At 37.3% G+C, this 24,220-nt stretch overlaps 2 protein-coding genes across 4 annotated transcripts in view; both read right to left on the bottom strand.

Moving 5' to 3' along the window:
• WDR36 (WD repeat domain 36) overlaps positions 1 to 14,272 on the bottom strand; it is a 37,937-nt gene extending 23,665 nt beyond the window's left edge. For both annotated transcript variants that reach the window (XR_013418193.1, XM_078004475.1), the window contains exons 1-11: positions 13,970 to 14,272; positions 11,652 to 11,679; positions 9,265 to 9,365; positions 7,604 to 7,721; positions 5,672 to 5,804; positions 4,006 to 4,060; positions 2,584 to 2,716; positions 2,158 to 2,333; positions 1,695 to 1,815; positions 1,152 to 1,217; positions 379 to 465 (exon numbers count right to left, since the gene is read on the bottom strand). Coding sequence is in view for 1 of the 2 variants with exons in the window: in XM_078004475.1 (XP_077860601.1) it covers positions 379 to 465; positions 1,152 to 1,217; positions 1,695 to 1,815; positions 2,158 to 2,333; positions 2,584 to 2,716; positions 4,006 to 4,060; positions 5,672 to 5,804; positions 7,604 to 7,721; positions 9,265 to 9,365; positions 11,652 to 11,679; positions 13,970 to 14,218 (1,267 nt within the window). In the remaining variant the exon portion in view is untranslated. The remainder of the gene's footprint in view (positions 1 to 378; positions 466 to 1,151; positions 1,218 to 1,694; positions 1,816 to 2,157; positions 2,334 to 2,583; positions 2,717 to 4,005; positions 4,061 to 5,671; positions 5,805 to 7,603; positions 7,722 to 9,264; positions 9,366 to 11,651; positions 11,680 to 13,969) is intronic.
• A 46-nt stretch (positions 14,273 to 14,318) lies between these two features.
• On the bottom strand, positions 14,319 to 23,304 carry TSLP (thymic stromal lymphopoietin). 2 transcript variants are annotated; one of them, XM_078004476.1, is made up of 4 exons: positions 23,174 to 23,304; positions 22,314 to 22,358; positions 21,590 to 21,724; positions 14,319 to 14,492 (listed from the first exon to the last, which is right to left on the bottom strand). In XM_078004476.1, exons 1-4 carry the CDS (start codon positions 23,180 to 23,182, stop codon positions 14,319 to 14,321), a joined length of 363 nt encoding a protein of 120 aa, XP_077860602.1. In that variant the 5' UTR covers positions 23,183 to 23,304. The 2 variants fall into 2 exon arrangements, with proteins under 2 accessions (XP_077860602.1, XP_001100503.2); XM_001100503.5 differs by lacking the exon at positions 14,319 to 14,492 and adding an exon at positions 19,023 to 19,285.
• Between the last annotated feature and the right edge of the window lie 916 nt (positions 23,305 to 24,220).

The following is a 24,220-nucleotide window of genomic DNA, read 5'->3' as shown; positions in this document are numbered from 1 at the left end:
GTATACTAAGACCTCAGTAGTCTTAGATCTTAATTAGTCAGACCTCTGTGTTCTCATACTTTGCTGTTCCAGTTCTTTTTACATTAGTAACTTTCATTATACTAGGCATATGACAAAACAAAAAGAAAGGCTATAAAATCAAATATTATAAATACCTGTTATAGAGAAGAGCAAAGCCTAAGGTTAATAGATGAGAAGTTACATTTAAAATAACTCATTTTTAGTCTTCACACAAGACCAGCATGCACCTGGGGTTACCTTCTGAATGCTTATTAATATTTGTAAAAGCATTTATTAAAACAGAGAAAATAAAATAGCATACAGTAGGAAATAAATGACAAAGGAGAACTTCTCAAAACACAGTATGAAGTTACTTACCTGCTGCAAACTTTGTGATGGGTGGAAGTCTCACTGACATGGTATTCTGAAGTCCTTTACGTTTGACTCTCTTTTTATTTATTAACCCTGAGGTTGGGGGAGAGGGGAACATAGATAGCTATGAATCCTTAATAAAAAGTGTATATAAAAGAAAAGTTATCATTGTCTTATAACTATAAAGTTCAAGACATTCCCATTTAAGTCAAAAACAAAAGATGTTATTACCACTGTTATTTTTTAATTCTAAGAAAAGTTATTTTAGATATTGTTAAAAAATGTTTAAATTTATATACATGCATGAATTGTATAAGACAGTCACTTAAAATTAGTAATAATAAAACTGAGTAAGATTTTGTTGTTTAATACAATCTTTCAAAGGCTGGAAACTATGAAAAGGGAAAGAGAACAAAATGATTGCTTTAAGGCAAAATAATTGGATGCTGCTTACTTTGATGCTTTCTCTAAGCTACCTTCCATTTTAAAAACTGTGCACTGTACAGTACCTCAAGTAAGGCCATCAACATCTTTTGGGTGGCAGCCGTATGTTTTTACCACCCAAGATGTCTAACCTTTTTCAATAACCTCATAGCAGAACCTCAACCACTTCTATAGCAACTTTGATCCTAGGAATCTTACTACCTCTTCCATACATGTTTGTCTAGTTCATCCGAGAAAAAATAAAATGCATTAATGAAACCTCTTCCAGTTTTTTCACAGAATGTCAAAATGTTTCTTTCGTGACCAGCTTATTTTCTGTCTTGCAAAGGACCTACCATGTCCCAAGCTCTTATTGAATTTTTCGTGTACTGTGGAAAATGACTGAAGAGTTCCATCTTGACCTGTTGATATACACAGAAAATCTCTAATCAAGCTTCATCAAAACAAGGGACTATGTGAATCACAAATTTTATAAAATTCAATTTGAAAATCTTGAAGTTACAGTTTGGGACAGTTTAAAGGGAAAACCAGATTGCAACTACTTCATTAAAATATTGAACATTTTATAGAATGGCATTTAGTAAGAACAAAGGATAAAATGAAAATGAGGTACTAATAATTTTCAGCAGACTAACAGAATTTTTAGAATCTGACCATTCTGTCTCTGAGGATTAGTAAACAGAAGGACACATTAAGCACAGATAATAATATCTATAGTGCTTCTCAAGTAGACAAAAAGGACTCTTAGTTTTACCCAGACTTCTAAGTCACTCAAAGAGATATGTGAATCTAAATATGTATAAATATCAAACCTAATACTGGGCACCCACATCTCAATACTTGCTGAAATAAACTAATAGTATGAAACAGAAGCTCACTTGCACTTAGAATCTGCTGTCCATTCTGTCCATAATATCTGATACTGGTAAGAGGAGCACTATGACCCATTCTGAATCTCAAAAGTCGGCCTTCACCTGTAGGACCATCAAATATCCATATCTGCCAAGAAATAAAAACGTAAAGTTCTTCTACAATGTTCCATCTGATCTGCAAGTAGTCAAATCACCCCCTACATAAATCAACTGGCATTGAGTAGTGCTTGCTAAGCCAGTGACCCTGGAGCTACAAGGGAGGGAGTGGGTACTGGGAGAGAAATAAACTGTAATTCTTTCCCGCTACGCTGCAATCATGTCACCTGCTGTGCTTTTTGTCTCATCTATACCAGTATCTCATTCCATATTCCTTTCATCTTCTAGGTTGAAAGCTGACACATTAAAGCAAGCTTGTAATAACCCAAAGGGTAAGTTAGATGAGTCAGGAAGATAACAACAATCCTAATACCCTGAGAGCATTGTCAGCGCCATTTGTGACAAGAAGTGGCTCTCTATGGAGAAATGTCAGTCCGGCAATTGCTGTAGAGTGTGCATTTCTCATTTGGTTGATTAATTTTTTGTCTTCCAGATCCCAGAGTCCGATATGGCCACATGGGCTTCCAGCTGCCATTACTGGATGACCATCTGTTATTAAAATAAAATACATCAAGAAAAATACTTTTAGATCCCCCAAAATAAGAATTCTCTCTTCCCTTTTAATCCATAAAGTTAGAAAGAACTATATACCAATAATCTATTCATATTTCTTTGCCTTTTACTCCAGTATTCATTCACTTCTATTAGATTAAGCTATCAGAAGACAAAAAACATTTGACTTTTAAATAATGAATTTTAAGTGTTCTTATCTTCTATCAATAAGTATGTTAAAAGTTACCTGTGCGAAATGATATTGAAGTAATGGGTCCCCAGTCTTGACGAAACTTCATTAATGTTTCATTAAATTTAATGTTGTGTATGATAACTTGACCTGACATAAGACCAATAGCAACAACATCCACAGCTGGTGCCTAAAAATTAGATTATTCAAACTTTTATTTTCTAAAGCAAAATAGCTTTAATAATCCTGATGATATGCATCATTTATTAGGTGCTGTCAAAAGAAATAATGAAGTATCTTCTTAAAGATGGCAGAAAAACTCAACAAGTATTACCATTCCAGCACACTTTTTTATTCAGCATAGAAGTATTCAGAAACAACTTTTCCAAATTACTTCCCAGCTTCAATTCTGTCAGTCAACACCCCATCCTCATTCCCAAAACCTAGCTGGTAAGATTTTAGAAAGAAAACAGCCACAACAGAAAAAGAAACCTATGTATAAAATCATTACAGATCACTGGACTGGATGGAAACAGTAAAAGGAGACAATTCCTAGAAAGGAGAAAGGTAAAAAAAGTTATACAGTTAGTCTGTTCCAGTTCTAATATTCTATGGTTATAACGGTCTATAATACAAGTCTTACATACAGGATCTATTATGAATTTCTCTATTTTAGCAAAGATCAATGTCCAATATCATTACAGAATGGAATCAGGTTACACGTTTTATTAATTTGTCATCAACTGTCTACTATGCATGAGACCCTGTGTAGAAACTGGAGATACTAAAAAATATATAATCCCTTGTCCTCAAGGGACCTAATCCTCTGATACTTACGGAGTCTTCTGGATAGGCAAAAGTGGAGCTAGGTTGATGGTGGTAAGAGAAGATAAGGAATACATATAAATTGGGCAAGTATAGACAATGGGTACTGAGAAAGATAAGGGTATACTGGCTACATATGTGGCCAATAGAAACACAGGATTTGCTGTAGACATGCATTCATTTATTTATACATATTTTGCACATTAAAAAAAGCAGTTATTTCTTAAATAGTCCATCATCGAATCAAACATTAGGATTTTGGCTCCAATAATTTCAAACCATAAATCTCAACATCTTGACAAATTTCTCTGCATGACTTACAATACCCCTTGCATTGCTGAACACTCATTTCCAAGCTACACAAGACAATGGAATACATATACTTGCAAAATGATTAGTAACAAGGATCTATAGCAATCACAGGTTTAAAGTCAAACTATAAGCACAAAGGACTCCATAAGCGTTATTGGCAAAAGCATTATTACTTGTTTTAACTTACATTTCCAAAACACTATTTCCTCAGGCTAACAATTTTAAGGTAAGCTAAGCTATATGTTGTTTTATCTTTACGTCTAAAATTATGATTGATTCCTGAAACTAAAGGATTTTCCTATTAACTTTGTTTCCTCTTTTACTTAACAGAAAAATACTAACCTGCTGAAGAGCTGTCACTCCAAGTTTCCATCCTGGAAATGTATATAGAAGTTTACTATAAGAAGAAAAATAGTTGAAAGATATATATATATGAGGAAAACAATATCGGCTACACATTAAAAAGTGAAATAATAATAGGTGATATTTATTAAGTTCTTACTCTTCCACACACTATTCTGATAATTAAACTAACGTCACAAGGTTAGTAATATTGTCCAAATTCTAGATCTCAAACTAACTACTATGCTATGCCACCTCTTTAAGAAATAAAATGTCCTAAGTGGAAAAAAAAAAATACATGAGTAAAAACCATGTTATATTACAGACTGCAGTAAAAAAAATTTAGGACTGCAATATCTTTATAGAAACATCATCATGAAAGGGAATAACTTATATTTTAATAACAATATTATTTGCATGTTATATGACTGTCATATGACAACAGTACTGCTGCTCTCAATTTCAGAAGCAAGCCATGAATGACAAATAACACATCCATGGAGCAAACAGAGGTATCTGAAATCATTATAATTATCATTAAAGTATTAAATCATGTACTAAATTATGTAAATGGGCAAAGACAGTATTTCAGTCACTATCCCTGAACCTAGCACAAAGTAGGCAGTCAATGGTATTTGTTAAACTGAAATGAAACACTGATTCAAATCATTAAATCTTTAATAATCTTATTTTCCCTTTTGAATTGATAAGGACTTTGGAAAAAACAATTTGGACAGTCAAATATTTTTGTTTGCTTTTCAAAATGCTACACAAAGAAGTGTGAGCTGCCACCTTTTTCTACTGATAAATGTTTAAATAATGGGTAGAAGTATTCAAAATTGAGTATCCAGCCCTCCAGCTACACCAATATTACAGATATGTGCCATATCTATGGGAGGCGATGGAAGTACTTTAAACCCGAAAAGTCATTTCTAAATGCTTAGCACTACATTGTCATTGATTTGCCTTTCCATCCTTTACCATCTTCATGTATAGAAAATCTTCATGTATGGAAAATTAGAGCCTCCCTAGTCATAATCTCATAATTATTATTTTCTGATGGATCTCCTATTACTTTATTAGAGCCTTCTCTATAGCAGTTCTTTAGTTATTAGGTCATTAGTACATACTTTTCAGTGAGCATTTATGAAGCTAACAAGTGTCAGGATCACATGCCGGCTTTCACATATGTGATGCCAGCAACAACAACTCCAAAAGCAAACATACAGTTGTATCTCAGTATCTGTGGGGGATTGGTTCCAGGACTTCCCCAACCTCTCTGCTGATACCAAAATTCACAGATGCTCAAGTCCCTTACATAAAATGGTGTGGTATTTGCATACAACTTTCACACATTTATGCATATACTTTAAATAATCTCTAGCTTACTTATAAAAGCTAATATAATGTAAATACTATGTAAATAGCTGTTACACTGTACTATTTTAAAATGTGATGTTTTATTGTTGTATTATTATTTATCTATTTTTCCTTGAATATTTTTGATCCGAGGTTGACTCCTCTGATATAGGGGACCAACTGTATTTATAGACAACCCTCCAAATAAATATATAAGGACAGGGATAAATGAGACTTAAGTATGCATTAGGAAGTAGTTGATGAGGATAAGGTGACAACTATATTATTTTCTAACTAAAACACTTACTTAGATTTTACATTCCACAACTGCAGGCTTCCTTGTTCACTGCCCAGCAGTATTTTATTCAAGTAGGTACTTGGATGCAGAATTGCAGAAATTTTAAATACTGATTTATCAAAAGTCAACTGCAGGTATTCTTCTACAAAAGTGAAAGTTAAAATTATTTGTTATAAAACAGTTTAAAATGTTTTATATAACCATATATTTATCACTTAAAGTAAGTCTATCATATCAAAGATTTATATGCTAAAATAAACCACAGACTTAGATACTAATCTATAAACATTCCTTGAGAAATAAAATAAATGAGGGACAACTTGTAAATGTAATTTAGACTGTCAAAAACTTTCTACAACTTCTAATAAAAATACTATTAAAAGTTTCATTCACTTTTGAATTACTTTACAGAAAAGGATAATAAAGTTAAAAAAAAAGATCCTAAGGATTAGCATTAATGTTTCTGTAATTTGATCAACAGACAGGAGTGAATATTCCAAGTGAAGTACTTATACTTAGCTCTTTCAAGGAATGAAAAGCCAACTATCTAGAAAGTTTGATGGGTCACTCAAAAAATGCCAAAAATAAAAGGCACACCTCAGTGAAACTATTAAGAGTACTTCTCACACATTTCCACAAAAGAACCTCTAATAAAGGAGAAGAAAAAAACTTACAACCCTGTGGAGTTGGGGGTGCCATAACCAGTGGTCACTTGCTCCAAGATCAAAAAACTCTCTGAAATCTTTGGTTACATTCAAAATTTCTATGTTTGAATTCTGGTTTTTACTTTACAGTTCCTCCATGATTAAAACAATGTTTCACTATATTTTCCAATAAATTTGAGTATCAAAGAAGGTACATTTCATTTAAGCTTTAGGTTCACATACTCTCTGGTACACTGCTGTACAATCCCAGGGGTATGGGTACCCCAGTTTAGGAAGTACAGTATAGGTGAAAATTATATAAACTTTACTTTGAATGTTATTTTAAGAGATCCTTGACTTTATTCGTCACTACAAATGGCTCCCTGAAGATACTGGTTCAATATGCTGCTATAACAGCAACAAAAAAGCTGGTCCATCAGCATCAAGAGAGTCTGCTGGAATGTAAGAACCAGATCCTGTAACCTAATAAAAGCCCTTTTAACTTCTATCTACACAAGGAATACTTTTGGAATGCTGTTCCCTCCCTCTACTTGAGCAAACACAAAACAAGAAAAGGGTTACTAATCTGAAATAAGAACTTGGAATAATTCCCAGAAATGTAACCTTCACGATATTTACTAAAAAAAAGAAAAAAAAGAAAGAAAGAAAAAAAAACCACAGTGTATTGAACAATGAAATAACCAAGAGGCAATATAAGCTAAAAATGTAACCAGATTAAAGAACTTAAAAGATTCAATTCATAATGAACCCAGTATTTTATTGAGGAAAGGTGTAGATATCCTAGGGATAAATTCTTCATGTTTAAAGATACATAATCCCATAAACATAGCCACTGTCTAAGACTATCACAGTTGAAAGAAACTGACTGATATCCCTAGGAAATGGATGTACTTTTCCTTCAGATTACAAGATCAAGTTTACTATTAGTCTCCTTTACTAAAAGTTGAAAATACAAAACAAGAATTACTCAGGCATGAAAATACATCAATATTCACTCCACAGAGAATATAACAAATCATTAAAGTTGGAGAACTGCAATGGAAAATACATTAGTTGAGGTAAGCACATTAAACAGTTTATAAGTAGTTACCTTGCTACAGTTGTTTATCTCTTTCTTACTTAGAACTTTTTTCTTATACATGTTAAAGATTTTTAATTTTTTAAATTTCTTACTATTTACAGGCAAAATCTCTGGCATAGATATTTACATAGATTTTAAATTTTAATTAAACACATACTACCCTAAGATAAAGCAAATAAGTGAGTTAACTCTTACCTTCTGAATATATGTGCCAAATAATAAGAATGCTGTCAGTATCAACAGAGATAATGTGGTCTCCAAAGGGTTGCAAGAGATGGATTTCTGCCTTATGACCCTTAAAGGTATGTACTATCTACAATATCGAAGTTTAAAAGAATTTCATATTATTACTCAGTCATCATGTCATATTATTCATATTATCCCAAAAACAAGCTAATCCGGAGATGCTTCTGTTAAGAAATGTACCCCAACTTTTGATTATTCAAGGTTAGGATGAATGCATAGATATGAAGGAACTAGGCATGTTCATCTGCTCCCTCAGCCAGTTCAACAATAAGTAAGTAAACTGTCCATTTAGTACAAAGAAATGAGACCTTTGAAGCTCAGTCTTCCAACTTAGGTTAGAGAGGAGGCGTGCACACACAACTAGTTCCCTCACCCAATTCAATCAGTGCAACTACATATATCCTAGCGAGATGGTATATTCCAGAAGGCTGATCTCTACAGACTCCATCACCAACTGGCTTTCAAATGAGACGGGAAAGGGGGATATAGGGTCTTTTTCCCCATACCTTTCTGCTTTGACAGAGATCCTTACAGTAGCTGATCCCTCCATAAGTATAGCCCCTTCTCCATGGTTTCAGTTCTCACCAGATTCCAGTAACACTGTTTCTTCTCCTTGGCCCTTTGGCCTTAGGGGTGGTAACAACTTCCTACAGTTGACAGTGTCCGATGCCTCCCCACCCCTACTTTGTTCCCCTAACCCTGACCACACTTGTGCATAAAGGTCCTTTATTAAAGTCTCTGCATCTGAACCACATATAGGATATACATATGGGATAAAGTCTCCTCATGTAAATCATATATATCTCCCTGGAAAAACTATAAACAACAATACAAAAATGAACATTTTTTCCAATTCTAAAAATCTGAACACCTTCCATTAAAGAACTCTACAGATAAGTTACCTTCCTCTGCCACAGGTAGTGATGATGAAAGACTGTGGGAACCACCTCACTCCAAGTCCCTGACAAGTACAGTGATACTATCATTTGGCTATCCTTGTATTCCCATTCCTACATTTCCTTTCATTCTAGACCATTAAGGCCAGGTCACCTCTCAACCTAGTTATTCCAGGACAAATTCAGAAACCAACTGCTAAATTTAGACCAGAAAAGATCTTTCCTTAGCAGTGGAGAAAACAGAATCTAGCTTTCTCTAAATAGGGAACAGGCATCTGGTTTTCAGAAAAAGAGTTATAAGCTAAGTTATGCATAATGAATAATCAACCCACATAAAGTGGTAGTGCAAATATGAACTTTTCCAGGAAAGTATTTTTAAAATACACTTAATAATACACATTACGTCCCATCTCTACAAATATACGAAACAGAAAACTCCTGAGATGGGAACTGACTGGGCATAAAAAATTTTGAAGAAACTCTCCAAGTTATTCTAATATTCATCTCTGGGCAAAGAAACTGAAGGAAAGCACCAGTTTTAAGTAAGCCTTTTCTGAAAATTTATCTTCCTCCAGAAAACTGAATATACATTAGAAAAAAAAGAATACTATAGAGTTCTAGAGTGTGCCAGGTAAAGAATGACAGAATTAAAGTTCCCTCCACTATCACAACAAACAACTACTGACTGCAAACAAGCAGTTTAGTGATACCAACCTCTTTATTACGGGCAAATGCAGAGAAAACATTTCCATAAGCAGCAAAGACTAATCTGCCATCAGCTGCCATACAGCAGATATCCTGTGGAACAGAATTACCTAGCAAATACCAAATGAAAGAAACAGGGATTTTTAAGATGTTAACCAGAAACCCCAAGTATACGTACAACATTTTTCATGGTTATAATTTAAAAATATATATAAAGATCAAAGTTGAGAATCAGAGTATAAAATTTTGACTAAAATATTTTAAATATCTAATAGTAACTATCAAACAAAGGATAGGAAATCCCCTTGGCCTTCCCTAAGAGAATGTCTAGGATTTGCAGAAATAAAAACATAATCCTAGAGAAATGAAAAGAAGCTTTTTGAGGTTATTTGGAAAAAACTGTCATCTGATACACAAAGCTCTGACAGTCACCCAGTCTTCATGTGAACATTTTTTTTTTTTTTTGAGAGACGGAGTCTCACTGTGTTGCCCAGATTGGAGTACAGTGATGCAATCTTGTCACACTGCAACATCCACCTCCCAGGTTCAACTGATTCTCCTGCCTCAGCCTCCCGAGTAGCTAGGATTATAGGTGTGCACCACCACGCCCAGCTAATTTTTGTATTTTTAGTAGAGACGGGGTTTCGCCATGTTAGACAGGCTGGTCTTGAACTCCTGACCTCAGGTGATCTGCCCACCTCAACCTTCCAAAATGCTGGGATTATAGGTATAAGCCACCACGCCTGACCCATATGAATATCTTCTGGAACATCAAGTTCACTAATAACTTCACAAAAATTTTAAAAGTAACTCAAAATCTAAATCTCTAACTTTGGACCAACCCAAAAATATTCCATATGGTATTCTATATGCCTACTCCTAAAACATTTAAAGACAATATTGTTTCTACAGTCTTCTCCAAGAGAAATATGCCTATCAATCTTTAGCATTTCTCACGTGACATATGATTCTTTTCTCAGTATCCTGGTCACACTGACATTTCCATTTCCTCTTTTGGGGCAGGAGAGTTAGTAGACAGAGGATTGTTGTACTTTCATGCTGCAAATTCCATATTAGGATTTGTTTGCATAATCCTGTTTTATAGATTTATCATTTAATTTTGTATTCAACTTAAGTTCCAATGCCTTTCTTCTGCCTTCTAATCTATTATTAAAATTCCTTCCATTGGAAAGAAATACCAAAATGTGAGAAAAGGGGAAACTTTTCCTTACAGTAGAAGGAATGATGGAAAAAGAAAATCACTAAAAGCTATGCTTTATCTGAAATGCCTGAGACAAGAAGTGTTTCAGATTTCAGATTTTTTTGGATTTTGGACTACCTGCATAACCAGGTGAATATTCCTAATCTGAAAGTCTGAAATCAGAAATGTTCCAATGCATATTTCCCTCTGAACATCATGTTGGCTCTCAAAGAGTTTCAGACTTTGGAGCATTTTGGGTTTCAAATTTTTGGATTAAGGATAATCAACATGCATTTGGCAACCATCATATTAATAACTGATTCAGGCAAGTATCATCATAAAATACTAAAAGCAGCAGGTAATAACTTTGAAGAGTACTAGGATATTTACATAGTCCCAGTGCATATTACCAAAAGATACTTATCCGTTACAAAGGACAAAACACTAACTTAATTTTTTTTTAAATTTTCTTTTTTTTCCCAAGACGGAGTCTCACTCTACTGCCTAGGCTGGAGTGCAGTGGCACGATATGGCTCACTGAAACCTTCACCTCCCGGATCCAAGCAATTCTCCTGCCTCAGCCGCCTGAGTAGCTGGGACTACAGGCACCTGCCACCACACCTGGCTAATTTTTTGTATTTTTAGTAGAGATGGGGTTTCACTGTGTTAGCCAGGATGGTCTTGATCTCCTGACCTCGTGATCCACCTGCCTCGGCCTCCCAAAGTGCTGGGATTACAGGTGTGAGCCACCGCACCCGGCCTAACTTTAAAATAGAGCCTGCTAACCAATCACTATCAGGAACAGAACCAACCAACAGCATGTGCCTTCTGATACAATTCACCGTGATTCCTCCCAACGGGTACAACCTGAATCTAATCCTGAAGAAATGTCAAAAAATCTCAAACTGAAGGACATTCTAAATGAGCCTGTACTCCAAAAATGTCAATGTGTCAATGTCATCAAGCACAAAGAAAGTCTAAAGAACCGTTCCAGATTAAAGAAAATAAAGATACGTAACAACTGAAAGCAAAACATGATTCTATCCTGGCACCCTTTTTTGTTGCTGATAATGTAAGTTTATAAGACATACATGTTACCCTGGCTTCTTTATATGTTCTGTAAGTCTCAAATTTATGTCAAAATAAAAAAAATTTTTTTAGATGTGCATAAATTCAGAATAAAGTCCATACTTACTTACTGCAACCAGACTAAGTTTCTGAACCTGTTTAAAAAAAGAAAAAGGGTTAAATTTTCATTAACAAACACAATCATAATAACCTAACACCTGAAGAGTAAGCTATAACCTCACACGTATATTTGCTATGCTGTCCTTCGTAAGAAAGACACTTACTGACTCTAATTTTCATTACTAGGGAAGTTTATATTTTCAACTATATTTCACCAGGAGTAGTAATGGAAGGGGTAGGTAAATGTTTTCTATAATGGGCCAAATATTAACTATTTTAGGCTTTGCAGGCAATGCATGTGGTCTCTGTTGCAACTACTAGCTTCTGCCACCATAGCATGAAAACAGTCATACTTAATACATAAATAATGTGCATGGGTATATCAAACTTTTACCTATAGGTACTGAAATTTGATTTTCACATAGTTTTCATGTCATGAAATATCCTTCTCCCCACCCCCAGCCTACCCCCACAAACATTTAAACATGTCAAAATCATTCATAACTCCTGGGTCATACAAAGCCAAGCAGTGGGCTAGACTGGCTTGCAGACTGTAATTTGCTCACCCCACTCATGGCTACTGATCCAGCTGTATGACCCTGGAAAAATAAGTTCCCTGTGCCTCAAATTCTTCATCTGTAAAACAGGTATTTATTTACTTTATGGGATTGTTATGAGGATTCAACGAATAAATTTGTGTAAAACAGAATGGGGTCAGTCATATAGTAATTGCTCAATACATGATAGCTGCTACCATCACTATCACCACCTATTCACAACTTGTCTAGTTTCCCCTGCAGAAGAAACTGATCTGTAGGACTGTAGGAAGTCTGACTGGGGACAGCATATACAGCCATAGTCATGGGATAGAGCACTTGTAGACCCAATTAGTGACTTAAGTTCATTAGCTCCATTTTTTTTTTTTTTCTTTTTACTCCCAAGTATTTTCTGTTTCAGAGGTCATAGCCCAATGCATTGGTTAATCTGAGCAGTGTACAGTCTGGGTAAAGAACATTTACATGCCATGATGTTACGAATGTATCATCAGTGTTAGCACTAGACGAGACGTTAAAAGCCATCTTTATTATGACTAAATGTCAATGCACAGTAAGTAAATTGTTAACTTTATAAAATGTGCAAATAAGTTACTCTCCTCACCACAGGGTTTCTTTGGAAGTTGAATATAAGGAAAAACACCTGTGTCTGTGTGTAACGCAGTGTCAGGAAAGACACTGTACCAAAGACAAGATTTCAAGAGTTATTTAAGTAATAAACTTAGAAAAATTACATTTCAAGGAAGAAAACATTAACCAGCAAAAGTAAACTTGGCAAGCAAGGAACAAGTGTAGAGAATGGTAACACTAAATACTCTCACATGATATCTTAATGATATGTCTAACCCACCCTGTCTCCATTACCAACTCAGACTCTGAGAAACCCAATTGCTCTTAACCTCAGCTCTGCCCTCACTTTCCTCTTCCACTAACTCAACTGGTTCCTAACTCCCAGCTCTTCTTGCTAATAAGCCATTCACAATCCTCCAAGAGAGACAACTCTACAACATGTTTTCCAGAAAATAAAGTACTTATTTAACACTATTATCATCCTCATCAAGGTTCCCGCTCTCAGAGAGCTTACATTCTTTTGGAGAAGACAAAAGAAACAAGTAAACAAGAGACACTATTACAATGATTTATGAGCCATTAAAGGAGAAAAAAAATCAACACTAACAAGTAATTTATCTGAAATTTACTTTTGTAGTTTATATAAAGGTGCTACGGTATAACGATACCTATCTTGCAAAGAAACAGCTGCAAGGCTTAGAGTGACAGTGCCAGACACTTTGCATTAGCTGAAAATAACTGATTGCCATCAAATACTTTCCCTAACGGTAATTAATCTCACCATCTGCGGTTCTCCCAATGTTACCTAGAGTGAATTTCTAACCCAGCTCGTGTCACCAATAACGTAATAGCGTGCATGTTTTTCTCTCTCATTAAGAATGCAAGAGGTAGAGGTTTGTCTTAATTATGTTTCCACCTTCAAGGGAAGGTCAATATTCACTGAACAAGTATTATTGCCATACAACTGAGGGGTTATCTAGCAGTTTCCCCTTGGCCAGGCTGCCTCTGAAACTCGCCCCAGGAGGACTGCAAGTGCTAAATCAGCACGTGGATGTGACCGATGGCGAAATATTAATAGGACAGGGAGGGGTTAAAGAAGGGAAGCCCGTGGTAGATGGTAAGGGTGAACCGGATTGCTCCAGGACAGAGTTAGGGGCCAAGGAGGGTGGTTCCTGGGAAGTCAACGAAAGAAGTCACTCACGTCATAGGTGTGGAAACTCTTGCCCACGCAGGTTGTTACATAGAACCGGCGCTTGAGCGCGCTGAACCGCACCACGTGTGGAATGTCGTTGCTGAAAAGTCCCAAGGCCCGGAACCCCGCAAACAGCGCGCTGGCCGTGCGCCTTTCTGAGGCCCGTTCCATTGCCGCCGCGATCCCGGCTCCGCTCAGCTCTGGTCCTGAAGGAAAACACGTATCCAGTCCCTTCAGCGTGTCTAGTGGAACAGTCATCTACTAGAGCTGAAGACAGAAGACCGCTTCCGGCGCCCGCTGCGAATCGCGTTTCCGGAGACTGCCCTCAGTGCAACACATAAAGTTCTCCCTCCAGAGCTCACATGAGAGGCGTGACTTTGGTTCCGTTGGCCAAGGTCTCCAGCATGTTGCCTAGCATTGTTCTCCAGCTCTTTTGCGGCGGAAGGAAGCTCCTGAGGTTCCGACGGAACCGCAAGGGCGGGAAGCAAAGAGGGAAGCGCGACGCCCAGGAGAGTGGAGGAGAGATCGACGCCTTGGACATGGAAACGATTTAAACATGTGATTATTTTAAAATGTACAAAAACATGAGACTGGAAAAATTTAAACATTGGATATCTGATTATATTAAGGAATTATGTTTAATTTTTGCATGTGATAGTAGCATTATGATTACGTAAAGATCCTCATCTTTTGGATATATACTGACATATTTACAGATGAAAACTATAATGGGACATTTCAAAGATGACAGAGGGATTCACTCATAGACTCTCTGGGTTGTAGAACTAATTATTTGGGGAAAGGGAACTGCTCACTTGGGCAACTTGGATAACTGTAGATTCCTCCGAGAAAAGGAAGATAAATATTAAATGTTATTGGGACCTCTGGATTAAGTCAGTATTCCTTGAGGTCGGCTGTCAAAAGCAGACAGTAGGGGTTCTAAAGAGGAGCTCATCATAATGCAAAGGGGAGTCTGGGCAGTTCATTAGAGCTAAGTGCCTTAGGATGCTGAAGAAGACTGATTCCAGTGAAGTGGGTGTCAAGACACCTCACTCCTCGAGAGCCAACTGCCTTACCAAGATGTAGCTTTGGGGAACGATCTCTGATCATGTGAACGTTAACTAAAACAGTGGTGACGTTAGAGCCCAGGACCAAAGTTTGACATATGGAATAACCTCTTATCTTACTGTTTTATTTCCATTTCACTTCGTTTATGAAAATGTTTTGGCAGCCTATTCAGATTTGGGTTGAGTGACTAATGTAAATATACTTGTACTTGAGAGGGATAAAGAGAGTATATTTACTAATGTAAATATACTTGTGCTTGAAAGGGATAAGGAGGGTCTGTCTCTACACAGATCAGTGTACTCTCTTGGGTTCCTTCCAGTTCTAAAATGTAATTATTTTATTATGAAACAAAAGTAACTTGTTAGCTAATTTGAATATCTGACTCATACACTCTTGAACAAAAAAAAAAATCTTGATTTATTTTATAGTTCTGGCACAGAGCCTCAAACACTTTGGATGTTAAGATCATTAAGAAGCATATGATAACAGAATGAGAGCTTGTTATTTAGTCCTTGACATGTTGTACTTACTTGTGATTTCATTTGTACCCCGGATTTCTCAATAGCAGTGCACATTTTCAGCCATATTTGTGGTATGACTTAAAAGTGAACAAGTTGCTAATTATTTGTAAACGTTATTTAAATTAAAAAAGAGGGGAAAAGAGCATCTCACTGTACTATTAACTTATTTATTAGGCTTATTTTAATAGTTTAGTGGGTAAGCTCCATAAAGGCAGAGAATTTTTTTTTTCTGTTTTGTTCATTAATACATAACAAGCACCCAGAACAGTATCTGGAACAAAAGGGGTGCTTAATAAACATTTGTTTAAAAAAAAAGTTACATTTAAGTAATAAAATGCTAAAAATGTGGAATGTTCTCTTTTTTTTATGTTAGTCATGTTCCCTCCCAAAGTAATGAGTTGTGTACTTTAGCATCTCCAATATTTAAACTTCCTCCTGTAAGAAGATGTGTCTCTCTGTCCTTTGGCCAAGACTTGCAGTAAATCCTTCATAGTGGAGCACGAATAGGAAGCGTTTGACTTACTTTGGCCAGTGCATATAAGCAAACATGATGTTCAGCAAGTCCCAGCAGATGCTTAAGAGCCATTATCTGTTTCTACCAACTCTCTTGCTCTTTTCTGTTGCCAAAAGAGAAAGGTATGTCTCAAATAGGAGCTGCTTTTTCAGCCTGGGTCCTGAAATGAGAAGGTCTGTAGATAAAGCCTGCAGCTGACTTGAGGTTGCCAGTTTGTAATGTGAGTGAGAATTAACTGTTGTTGCTAGCCAGTGAGATTTGGTGTTTGTTTGCCTTCTAATTACAACCTAGCAAAAGTCTATGTGAATTTTGGAGAAATGTTGGAAAATTAGCATCTAAAAATAAAAATATATAGTTTGTTTTTCTTTATAGAAGTATTAAAGCTGCATTTGCTTAATTCAGTTTTTGAAAAAATGTTGACCAAGACAGGACTAAGCCCCTCCTTTTATCATCAAAGGAGGCAACTCTATATGCTGGTAAAGTTATTTGTCAATGTTCTTTGTTAAAAAAGAAAAAAAAAAGCTCCTTTAACTTTTAAGAATCAAATATCAATTTTTCATTCTATCCTTATCAAAATAAAGGTGAGGGGAAACCATATCAGCAACAAGAAAGCAAAACTTTATGGATATAAAGAAATAAAGAATTATATCAGCAGTAGACTTTCTTGTATTTTGTTTTTTTTTTTTTTTTTTTTTTTTTTTTTTTTTTTTTTGAGACGGAGTCTTGCTCTGTTGCCCAGGCTGGAATGCAGTGGCCCAATCTCAGCTCACTGCAAGCTCTGGCTCCCGGATTCACACCATTCTCCTGCCTTAGCCTCCCAAGTAGCTGAGACTACAGGTGCCCACCACCATGCCTAGCTAAGTTTTTGTATTTTTAGTAGAGACGGGGTTTCACCGTGTTAGCCAGGATGGTCTCAATCTCCTGACCTTGCAATCTGCCCGCCTTGGCCTCCCAAAGTGCTGGGATTACAGGCGTAAGCCACCACGCCTGGCCAGCAGTAGACTTTCATACAGCAGTCTTAGCCTCTGAATGAAGGAGACGAAAGTGAGAATATAGATTATATAAATAGCATAACTAACCATGTAGTCTCAATATGAAAATATCCAACTTTATATGCTTAAATCACAATTTGCAACTTCCTTTTATTGACCATGAAACATTGACACAACTGACTGTATACTATACTAGTCCACCAAGAAAGCCTGAGTATATTTAAAAAAACAGAGATATATGATCCACATTGTTACAACATTTGGGAAAGTTCTTACTAAATTAATATAATGCATCCTCTTGCCCATTACTTTTAATTGACTTAATTTAAATGACTAATTTTATATTAAGACATCTATGGAATACATAGAATAAAATATATAAATTATACAATTTTTTAAAGATAAAGCAGAAGATTCAAAGAAACTGCACTTAGTGGGATGACTTTGAGTTGTCTCCTTTCTCCCTAATCCTCAATTCATTTAGGGGAATTGGGCCCAAAATTTTATGAAAAATTGTGTGTATTTATTTTCATAGTTCAGTAAAATCTAGTCAGTGAATCCCTACTAAAATGGAGTTAATATACTTAAAGAAATTTCTCTTGTAATAGCATTTAAGGGTTTGGGTCAGGTCTTCAGAGGAAGATTTTTAGAAAGGCATGTCTTGATTTTCCTCAGGACAAAAGAAACTGCCTATTCAGCTACACCCTGAGCTTCTCTGGAAAAAGGCTGAGTCTTTCTTTTCTATCCCCAGTGTTTGACTGAAGGCTTGTTCCACAGTAAGTGCCCTTTAAATGCTTACTGGACATATAATGTAAGCTTCCTCTTACCTGTTGGTAGGTAAGATGGATTTAAGGACATTGAACTTCCCCCCTTCTGTCATGGTTTAGCCCCAACTAACCCTCAGGGGAGTATTAGAGGAGCATGTCTACTCCTAGGAAAAATCAGTGCATTCCCACATGCTCTATTTTGGTCTAGGTTCTATGGCCAGGGTTGCCCTTCCCACTGGTGTTTGGAGGATTCTGAGTGGAAGGTGAGTGAGAGGGTGCCTGTGGCTCTAACTGGCAGCAGGAATTCAAGAACAGATTTGACATCCCCTGTTCACTTTTGCCTACTTTGTTTCTTCCAGGTGTGAGGAAAGTTCAAGAAGGGAAACAAGAAAAGACTAGTGATATAATTTAAGAAAAGGATGACTGCAATGCATCCTGAAGCTGCCTATCTCCAAATATTCTCTCCTATAGGCAGGGCCAACAGGTATAAAGGGGAGCAGTCAATGGACTCTAAGGATAAGTAGAGGTAAAAACCTGAAGAAAAATAATGTCCTTTAGAAAAGTATGTGTGCAAATTGTCTACTAACTAGATTTGAAAGATGATTCGTAAGAAACAAATTTGAGAATTATTTTATTAAGAAATATATAGTGTCAATTACAAAGGAACATATACATTTTCAAAAGCATTCACAAAATAAATTAAAGTACATTCTCTCTATATATATTTATGGTAGCTGTAACAAAGGTACTTCTCAGGATCTACTTATTATATACCACTCTTGTCTGTTAGGTAATATTTAAAACTTAGCTTAGAATACTTTCACAATATTTTGCTTGAAAATTATTTCAAATTGCTTCACTATATTTACAGCTATTTGTGAAACCCCATTTGCTTTCACTTTCTTCTCTTGTAAATTTTTAGTTTAACACAAGAAGTGTCATTACATGTAGAAGGAATGTCTGCCTTTTAAATGTAAGTTTAGGTGCTATCATTTAGTTCAATATTTTTCCTTTTTCAAGGAAAAGAGTTCTCCTGCTACACTTTTGGATTTTCCTCTTGAGTAATGCTTATGCAATTACGGCTGAGAATTACTGCCAATTAAGCCAGTCATCAATGTTACGGAAGCTTCCCTCAACATTTGAAGAGTAGTACTTCCCCTGCATTATAAATTTATATTAAACAATAAAAACTTAGAAAAATAAGTTAAGAAACTCTTCTGTAATTAAAAGATAACTATTTGTGATCTTCTGTGTCACAGTTAGAGTTAATGTTTCATCTACTTAATAAAGATGATTTATTTGGTGCTGTGAAATATGACCATAATAAAGATGATTTACTGTTTTTTCAGTAAAGTTCGAATGAAGCGACGCCACAATCCTAGTAATTGTGACACTTGTTCCAGACATTTATTGGTTGTGACTTTCCTTTTTCTCCTCTTCTTCATTGCCTGAGTAGCATTTATCTGTAGAATATGAGAATCAATAGTCAAAATTACTTTTCACTATCTTTAGTAACTGTTGAGTGCAGGTTTCATTGCCTTCTCTATGCAAATCCATCTTTCAGTGTATTTCCAAAGCACCTGCTTGCTATGTGCTAGTATGTGCCTTCTCCAGGGGAATGAATTCCTGTTTCTCTACCCACCTACTTTCACTTCAAGGCCAACCACCACCTCCTTCAAAAAGCCTCCAATAATTGCTCAGACCTTGGTTTTGGAAAGTCTTCCAGTGCTTAAGAGTATGTGTCATTTAACTTGGCTCTCACTTAACATGCTTTTCTTTATATTGCATCATAGGTATTCCCCATAGCACTGAGTCTTAATCATAGGAAACACTGAATATTTGTTGAGTGATTAAATAAATGAATAAATTGCTGATTTCAAGATCTCCCTGACAAGATCACAAGTTCCTCATGGGTAAGAGCTATCTTATACCTCCTTATAGACGTAATTCAGTAAACCTAATCTCTTTTTTGAACCCAAAATGCATGCTCCTGCTCCCCATCCTTCCCCCTCCCCTGCCCCACTGACTAGATATGCCACAGACATCTGAAGGTTTATTTTAAAGAGGATTCCAGCATATAACTTTATCTGAATTACCTTTGAATAGTACACTGGGCCTCCTAGACACATGGTATGCAGATTAATAAAGTCACAGGGTTATCAAGCACAAATCTTACAAAAATCTATAAAATCATAACTATTATTAGTCTTAGACTCTCCATTTGGGCTTGAGAGGTGACTGAAATAAATTTCTCCAGACTCTCCCTTTCTCACATGCTGTCCAAGAACTTGATCTAGTTTTTTGTTTGTGCTCTTATTTGAATGAATTTTATTGTGGCCATCTGTAGATTTGCCAGTCACTCCTTCATAAGAAGCCATGAAGCCACATAGATTTGTCATATGGCTGTCTGGTATTGAGTTTCTAATTCAAGCTCAACCCAGATCAGCCCTATGGCTTCAATCCTCAATCTCTAAAAAGTGACAGTCTTGGCTGGGCATGGTGGCTCACGCCTGTAATGCCAGCACTTTGGGACGCAAAAGTGGGCAGATCACAAGGTCAGGAATTCAAGACCAGCCTGGCCAATATGGTGAAACCCTGTCTCTACTAAAAATACTTAAATTAGCCAGGCGTGGTGGGGGGCGCCTGTAGCTCCAGCTACTCGGGAGGCTGAGGCAGGAGAATCACTTGAACCCAGGAGGCGGAGGTTGCAGTGAGCTGAGATTGTGCCACTGCATTCCAGCCTGGGTGACAGAGCGAGACTCTGTCAAAAAAAAAAAAAAAAAAAAAAAGGCAGTCTTGTCCATCTACCTAGATTGCAGACATATAAAGTCCACTAGATTAATAAGGAGCAATCATACATATCTGCACTTGTCTCTCTCTGTTTCTTAAATTTGTCATCCTGAAGATAAATTCTCTACTTGCTGACTGAAATAAATATTGAGTGCCTGTTGTGTACCAGGCACTGTTCCAACTGCATTTACACGTATTGACTAATTTAATCATCATAAACAATCTATGTAAGACTAACTGATATGATACTTACTTTACCCATGAAGCTATAGTACACAGCGGCTAAGTAATTTAACTAAGTCTTCACAGAAGTTATACGGCCAGGATTCAAAGTCAGGCAGGTTGTCTCCAGAGTTCCTATGCCTAACTTTCCACTACACTATGTCCATATTTATTGCTACACAAGCATTCAAATGCAGATAACTACCTGCGCAAAAATATGTAAAGAGACAGCAACAGCATCCATACAAGCAATTAAGCAAACATAGGATAGAGATTTTTTGTATAATGTAACGTTTTAGTAAATAAGCACACAATAATTAAGTGATTAGAACAAGCGGTGTTGCTCAAACTTTGGACTGGACAAGAATCTCTTAAGTAGCCCTATAACCTGAGATTTTGATGTTGAAGGTCTAGGTTGAGTCCCCGGGAATTGGCATTTTTAACAGCCATACTCTTAGGCTCCAGCAAGCAAAACATTCTGATATAGGAGGCTCACTCAACATACCTTGAAACATTGCCGTAAGGTTTAGAACCATAATTCAGCCAAAACAGTATCAGAACCCTAGAAATAGGTGAGTTTGAGTCCGGGTATCAACGTGGGTCTAATTGACATCCTACTACTTTTACCCGGCTCGTTTGCTCTTCGAAAGATAAAACCTAAATAAAAATCAGAGAATGACTTATGCACCAAAGCCCCAGTTTAATTTGAGGTTAGTGCCAAGGTACAAAGCAAGCGTCTGAGGCTTCGGGCTTACCTGAGTTTCCGAATAGCCTGGGCACCAGAGAGCAAGGGTAGCCTTAGTTTTCCTGGCGAACATTTCCTTGGCGAGCGACGCGCAGCGGGGGGTGGGATTGAAGGTTAGGCTCTGGATTTCAGTAAGGCAGTGTGGCTGCTCATAGGCAGCAAAGTTTACAAGAAAAGGAGAAAACACCAGAAAGAAAAAAAGAAGAGAGAGAGAGAGTTGGTGAGAATTGACTGAAAGGCGAGCGGAGGAAGGTCGGGGAGGAGCGGGTACACAAGTCGAGAGTAAGAGCGAAGAGGTCACGGTTGAGTAGAGCAAGGAACCAACCGCGGGGATGCAGGGGCGTGGCGAGGGTGGCGGAGGGCACTGGTCACGAAAAGACTTTCACCCACGCTCGCTCCGCCCAAGTCTCCAGGGGGCGGAGGCTGCCAAAAGCCCGAGCCCAAGCGCGGAGCGCCGCCGGACCCCAGCAGGTGGTGCCCCGACAAAGTTCCCTCATCCCAGTTCCCAATTTGCCTTTCCTCCCGATAGGGGCTTCCTCTCCCTAAATTGGAACAGAAGTGTTGTCCCAAGCTGGGAGCAGCCCCGAGCTGGCAACCCAGATGTCCCCTATCCCCGGCCGCGGCGTCCCGGAGCCCAGGCACCTCTCGGGGTTCTGCACATCGCAGGATACTCCCTCTCCAAAATGCCTGGCGTCTCCCTGGAGAAAGCCAGCAGCACTGACCTCTCTACTCACCCGATTGCTACAGGAGACGGTGTTGTTGAAGTCGGTACTTTTAGTCTGGAAGAAAGAAAAATACGACAAGGAGGGTAAAGACTTCTAAGTCCACAAGGAAAATCATCCCTCCACCCTTTGCTCCCAGGCTTTAAAGGTGCTCTGAAAACAGTTTCCACTCAGGTACCTGTTTCCTATGTCATTGACAAGGCAGTGAAATAGTCTTTAGATAGTGCTGGCTAGTGCTTGAAACCACACCAAAAAGTTCAGGTCTCAGAGGGAGACCTCCTGCTCCTTTCCCTCAAGCCACGACTGCACATAGCACTATGCTGGTGAGTAATAATGCCATTCTTTGGATGTCCACATCTGTACTGTGGCCATTCATGAATGCAAACTCTATCTAGAAATTAGGTTAACCAGGAAAATGATTACTACTGTATGTTAAAAAATTCCAAGTACACCATATTCTGTAATAAGTAGCATCCTGAAACATCTAAAACACTGGAGAGAACTGGAGCACAGCATCAACCCTTAAAGTTTAGCTCATGAGAATTCTCTCTCTTTTACTCTTCTTTCTTAAGCTCTTTTCCCCTGCTGTCTTTTTACAGCATAGTCAGAGCAGCACTTTAGCAGAGGATAGACATCCTTGATGCATAATGCTCTGCCTATCAATACCTGCTCCTCATCAGCATCTGCACACTTAGAATGTGCCAATTTCTAGATAATCATTTTAGATGCCACTTGTAAGAATTCTTGACAAAATGTGGGACCATGATTTTTTCTAAATTATTTTTCTTTCCTACAAAGTTAAATTGTAGAGTGTGTGTATGCCTACTCTTCTGATGAAAATACATTCGTTTTAAAAAAGTTTCTTCACTTACCCCACTCATATATGTAATCAGGTCTTTAGAAATAGTACGGAGATAGTCTGCTTCAATCTTCTGAAAGTCACAGTTAGTGAAGTCGTAAGTTAGCACCAGCCCTACAAGTTGAAAGATGAAGAATTTCCTGAAAGAAACTGACAGAACACATAGTAAGGCAAAAGGGAATGTACGTGGAAACCCAATTTCACCCCAGTTTCACACTAAACTCTTCCCACCAAGGCTGAATTGCCTCTAGATCTGTAAGGCCTGCCTTAGGGGCCAGTGCTCAAGCACCAGGTTTTCCTCTCATTTCCAGTCCCCAGGAAGCCCTTATTCACCCATGCTGTTGTCTTAAGTTGGAGTCTCCCTGATGCTCCAGAGCATTCTGGCTGCAGATATATAACACCTAAACGCCTACGGGCTCTTTCCTCCTAGGCCAATGATTTTCTACCATGTCATTCTCTTCCTTTATAGAATTCTGAATTGATGATGTGAAAGGAAAAAAAAAAAAAAAAGGAGTAGCTAAATCTATGGAATTTTAACATTAGTAAAGTCATCAGGAATTTCCCTCACCTTCCTCCTTTTTACTTTGCCCTAAACTCTTCATATGTGTTAATGTCCTTTAAGAAATGGATACCAGTGTCTTTCTCCCACAGGGCATTTCAGTGACCAATCTTTTCTATTATTTGGGAGAAACACCTTCTGAAACCAGCAGCCACTGTAAGGATTTGGAGTCCTTGCATACTGTGCCATGCATCCTGAACATCTTTGAGAATTTCGTGTGGCCGCCTTCAACTAATGCTTTCCCTTCTCCTTGGCTAGTAAGAAACTGTGCTTACTTATGGGATGCTTTGGAGGGTGGGTGCAGTCTCAGTCTTCAACAGCACTTCCATGTGAAAGCATTAAATGTGCAACCGTGACCAGAACCTTAGGGGCAGGAACGATAAGAGGTTGAAATAAATGGGGAAAGATCTGATGTGCCTTGTTCTCAAAAATCCTACTTTTCAAATTATCATATCAGTTTCAGGAAAAGCGCCTACTCTTGGTGACTAGGGGCACCTTAGG

Source organism: Macaca mulatta, chromosome 6, assembly GCF_049350105.2.
Source record: "Macaca mulatta isolate MMU2019108-1 chromosome 6, T2T-MMU8v2.0, whole genome shotgun sequence".
Taxonomy (NCBI): domain Eukaryota; kingdom Metazoa; phylum Chordata; class Mammalia; order Primates; family Cercopithecidae; genus Macaca; species Macaca mulatta.
This window is presented reverse-complemented; position numbering and strand designations above follow the sequence as displayed.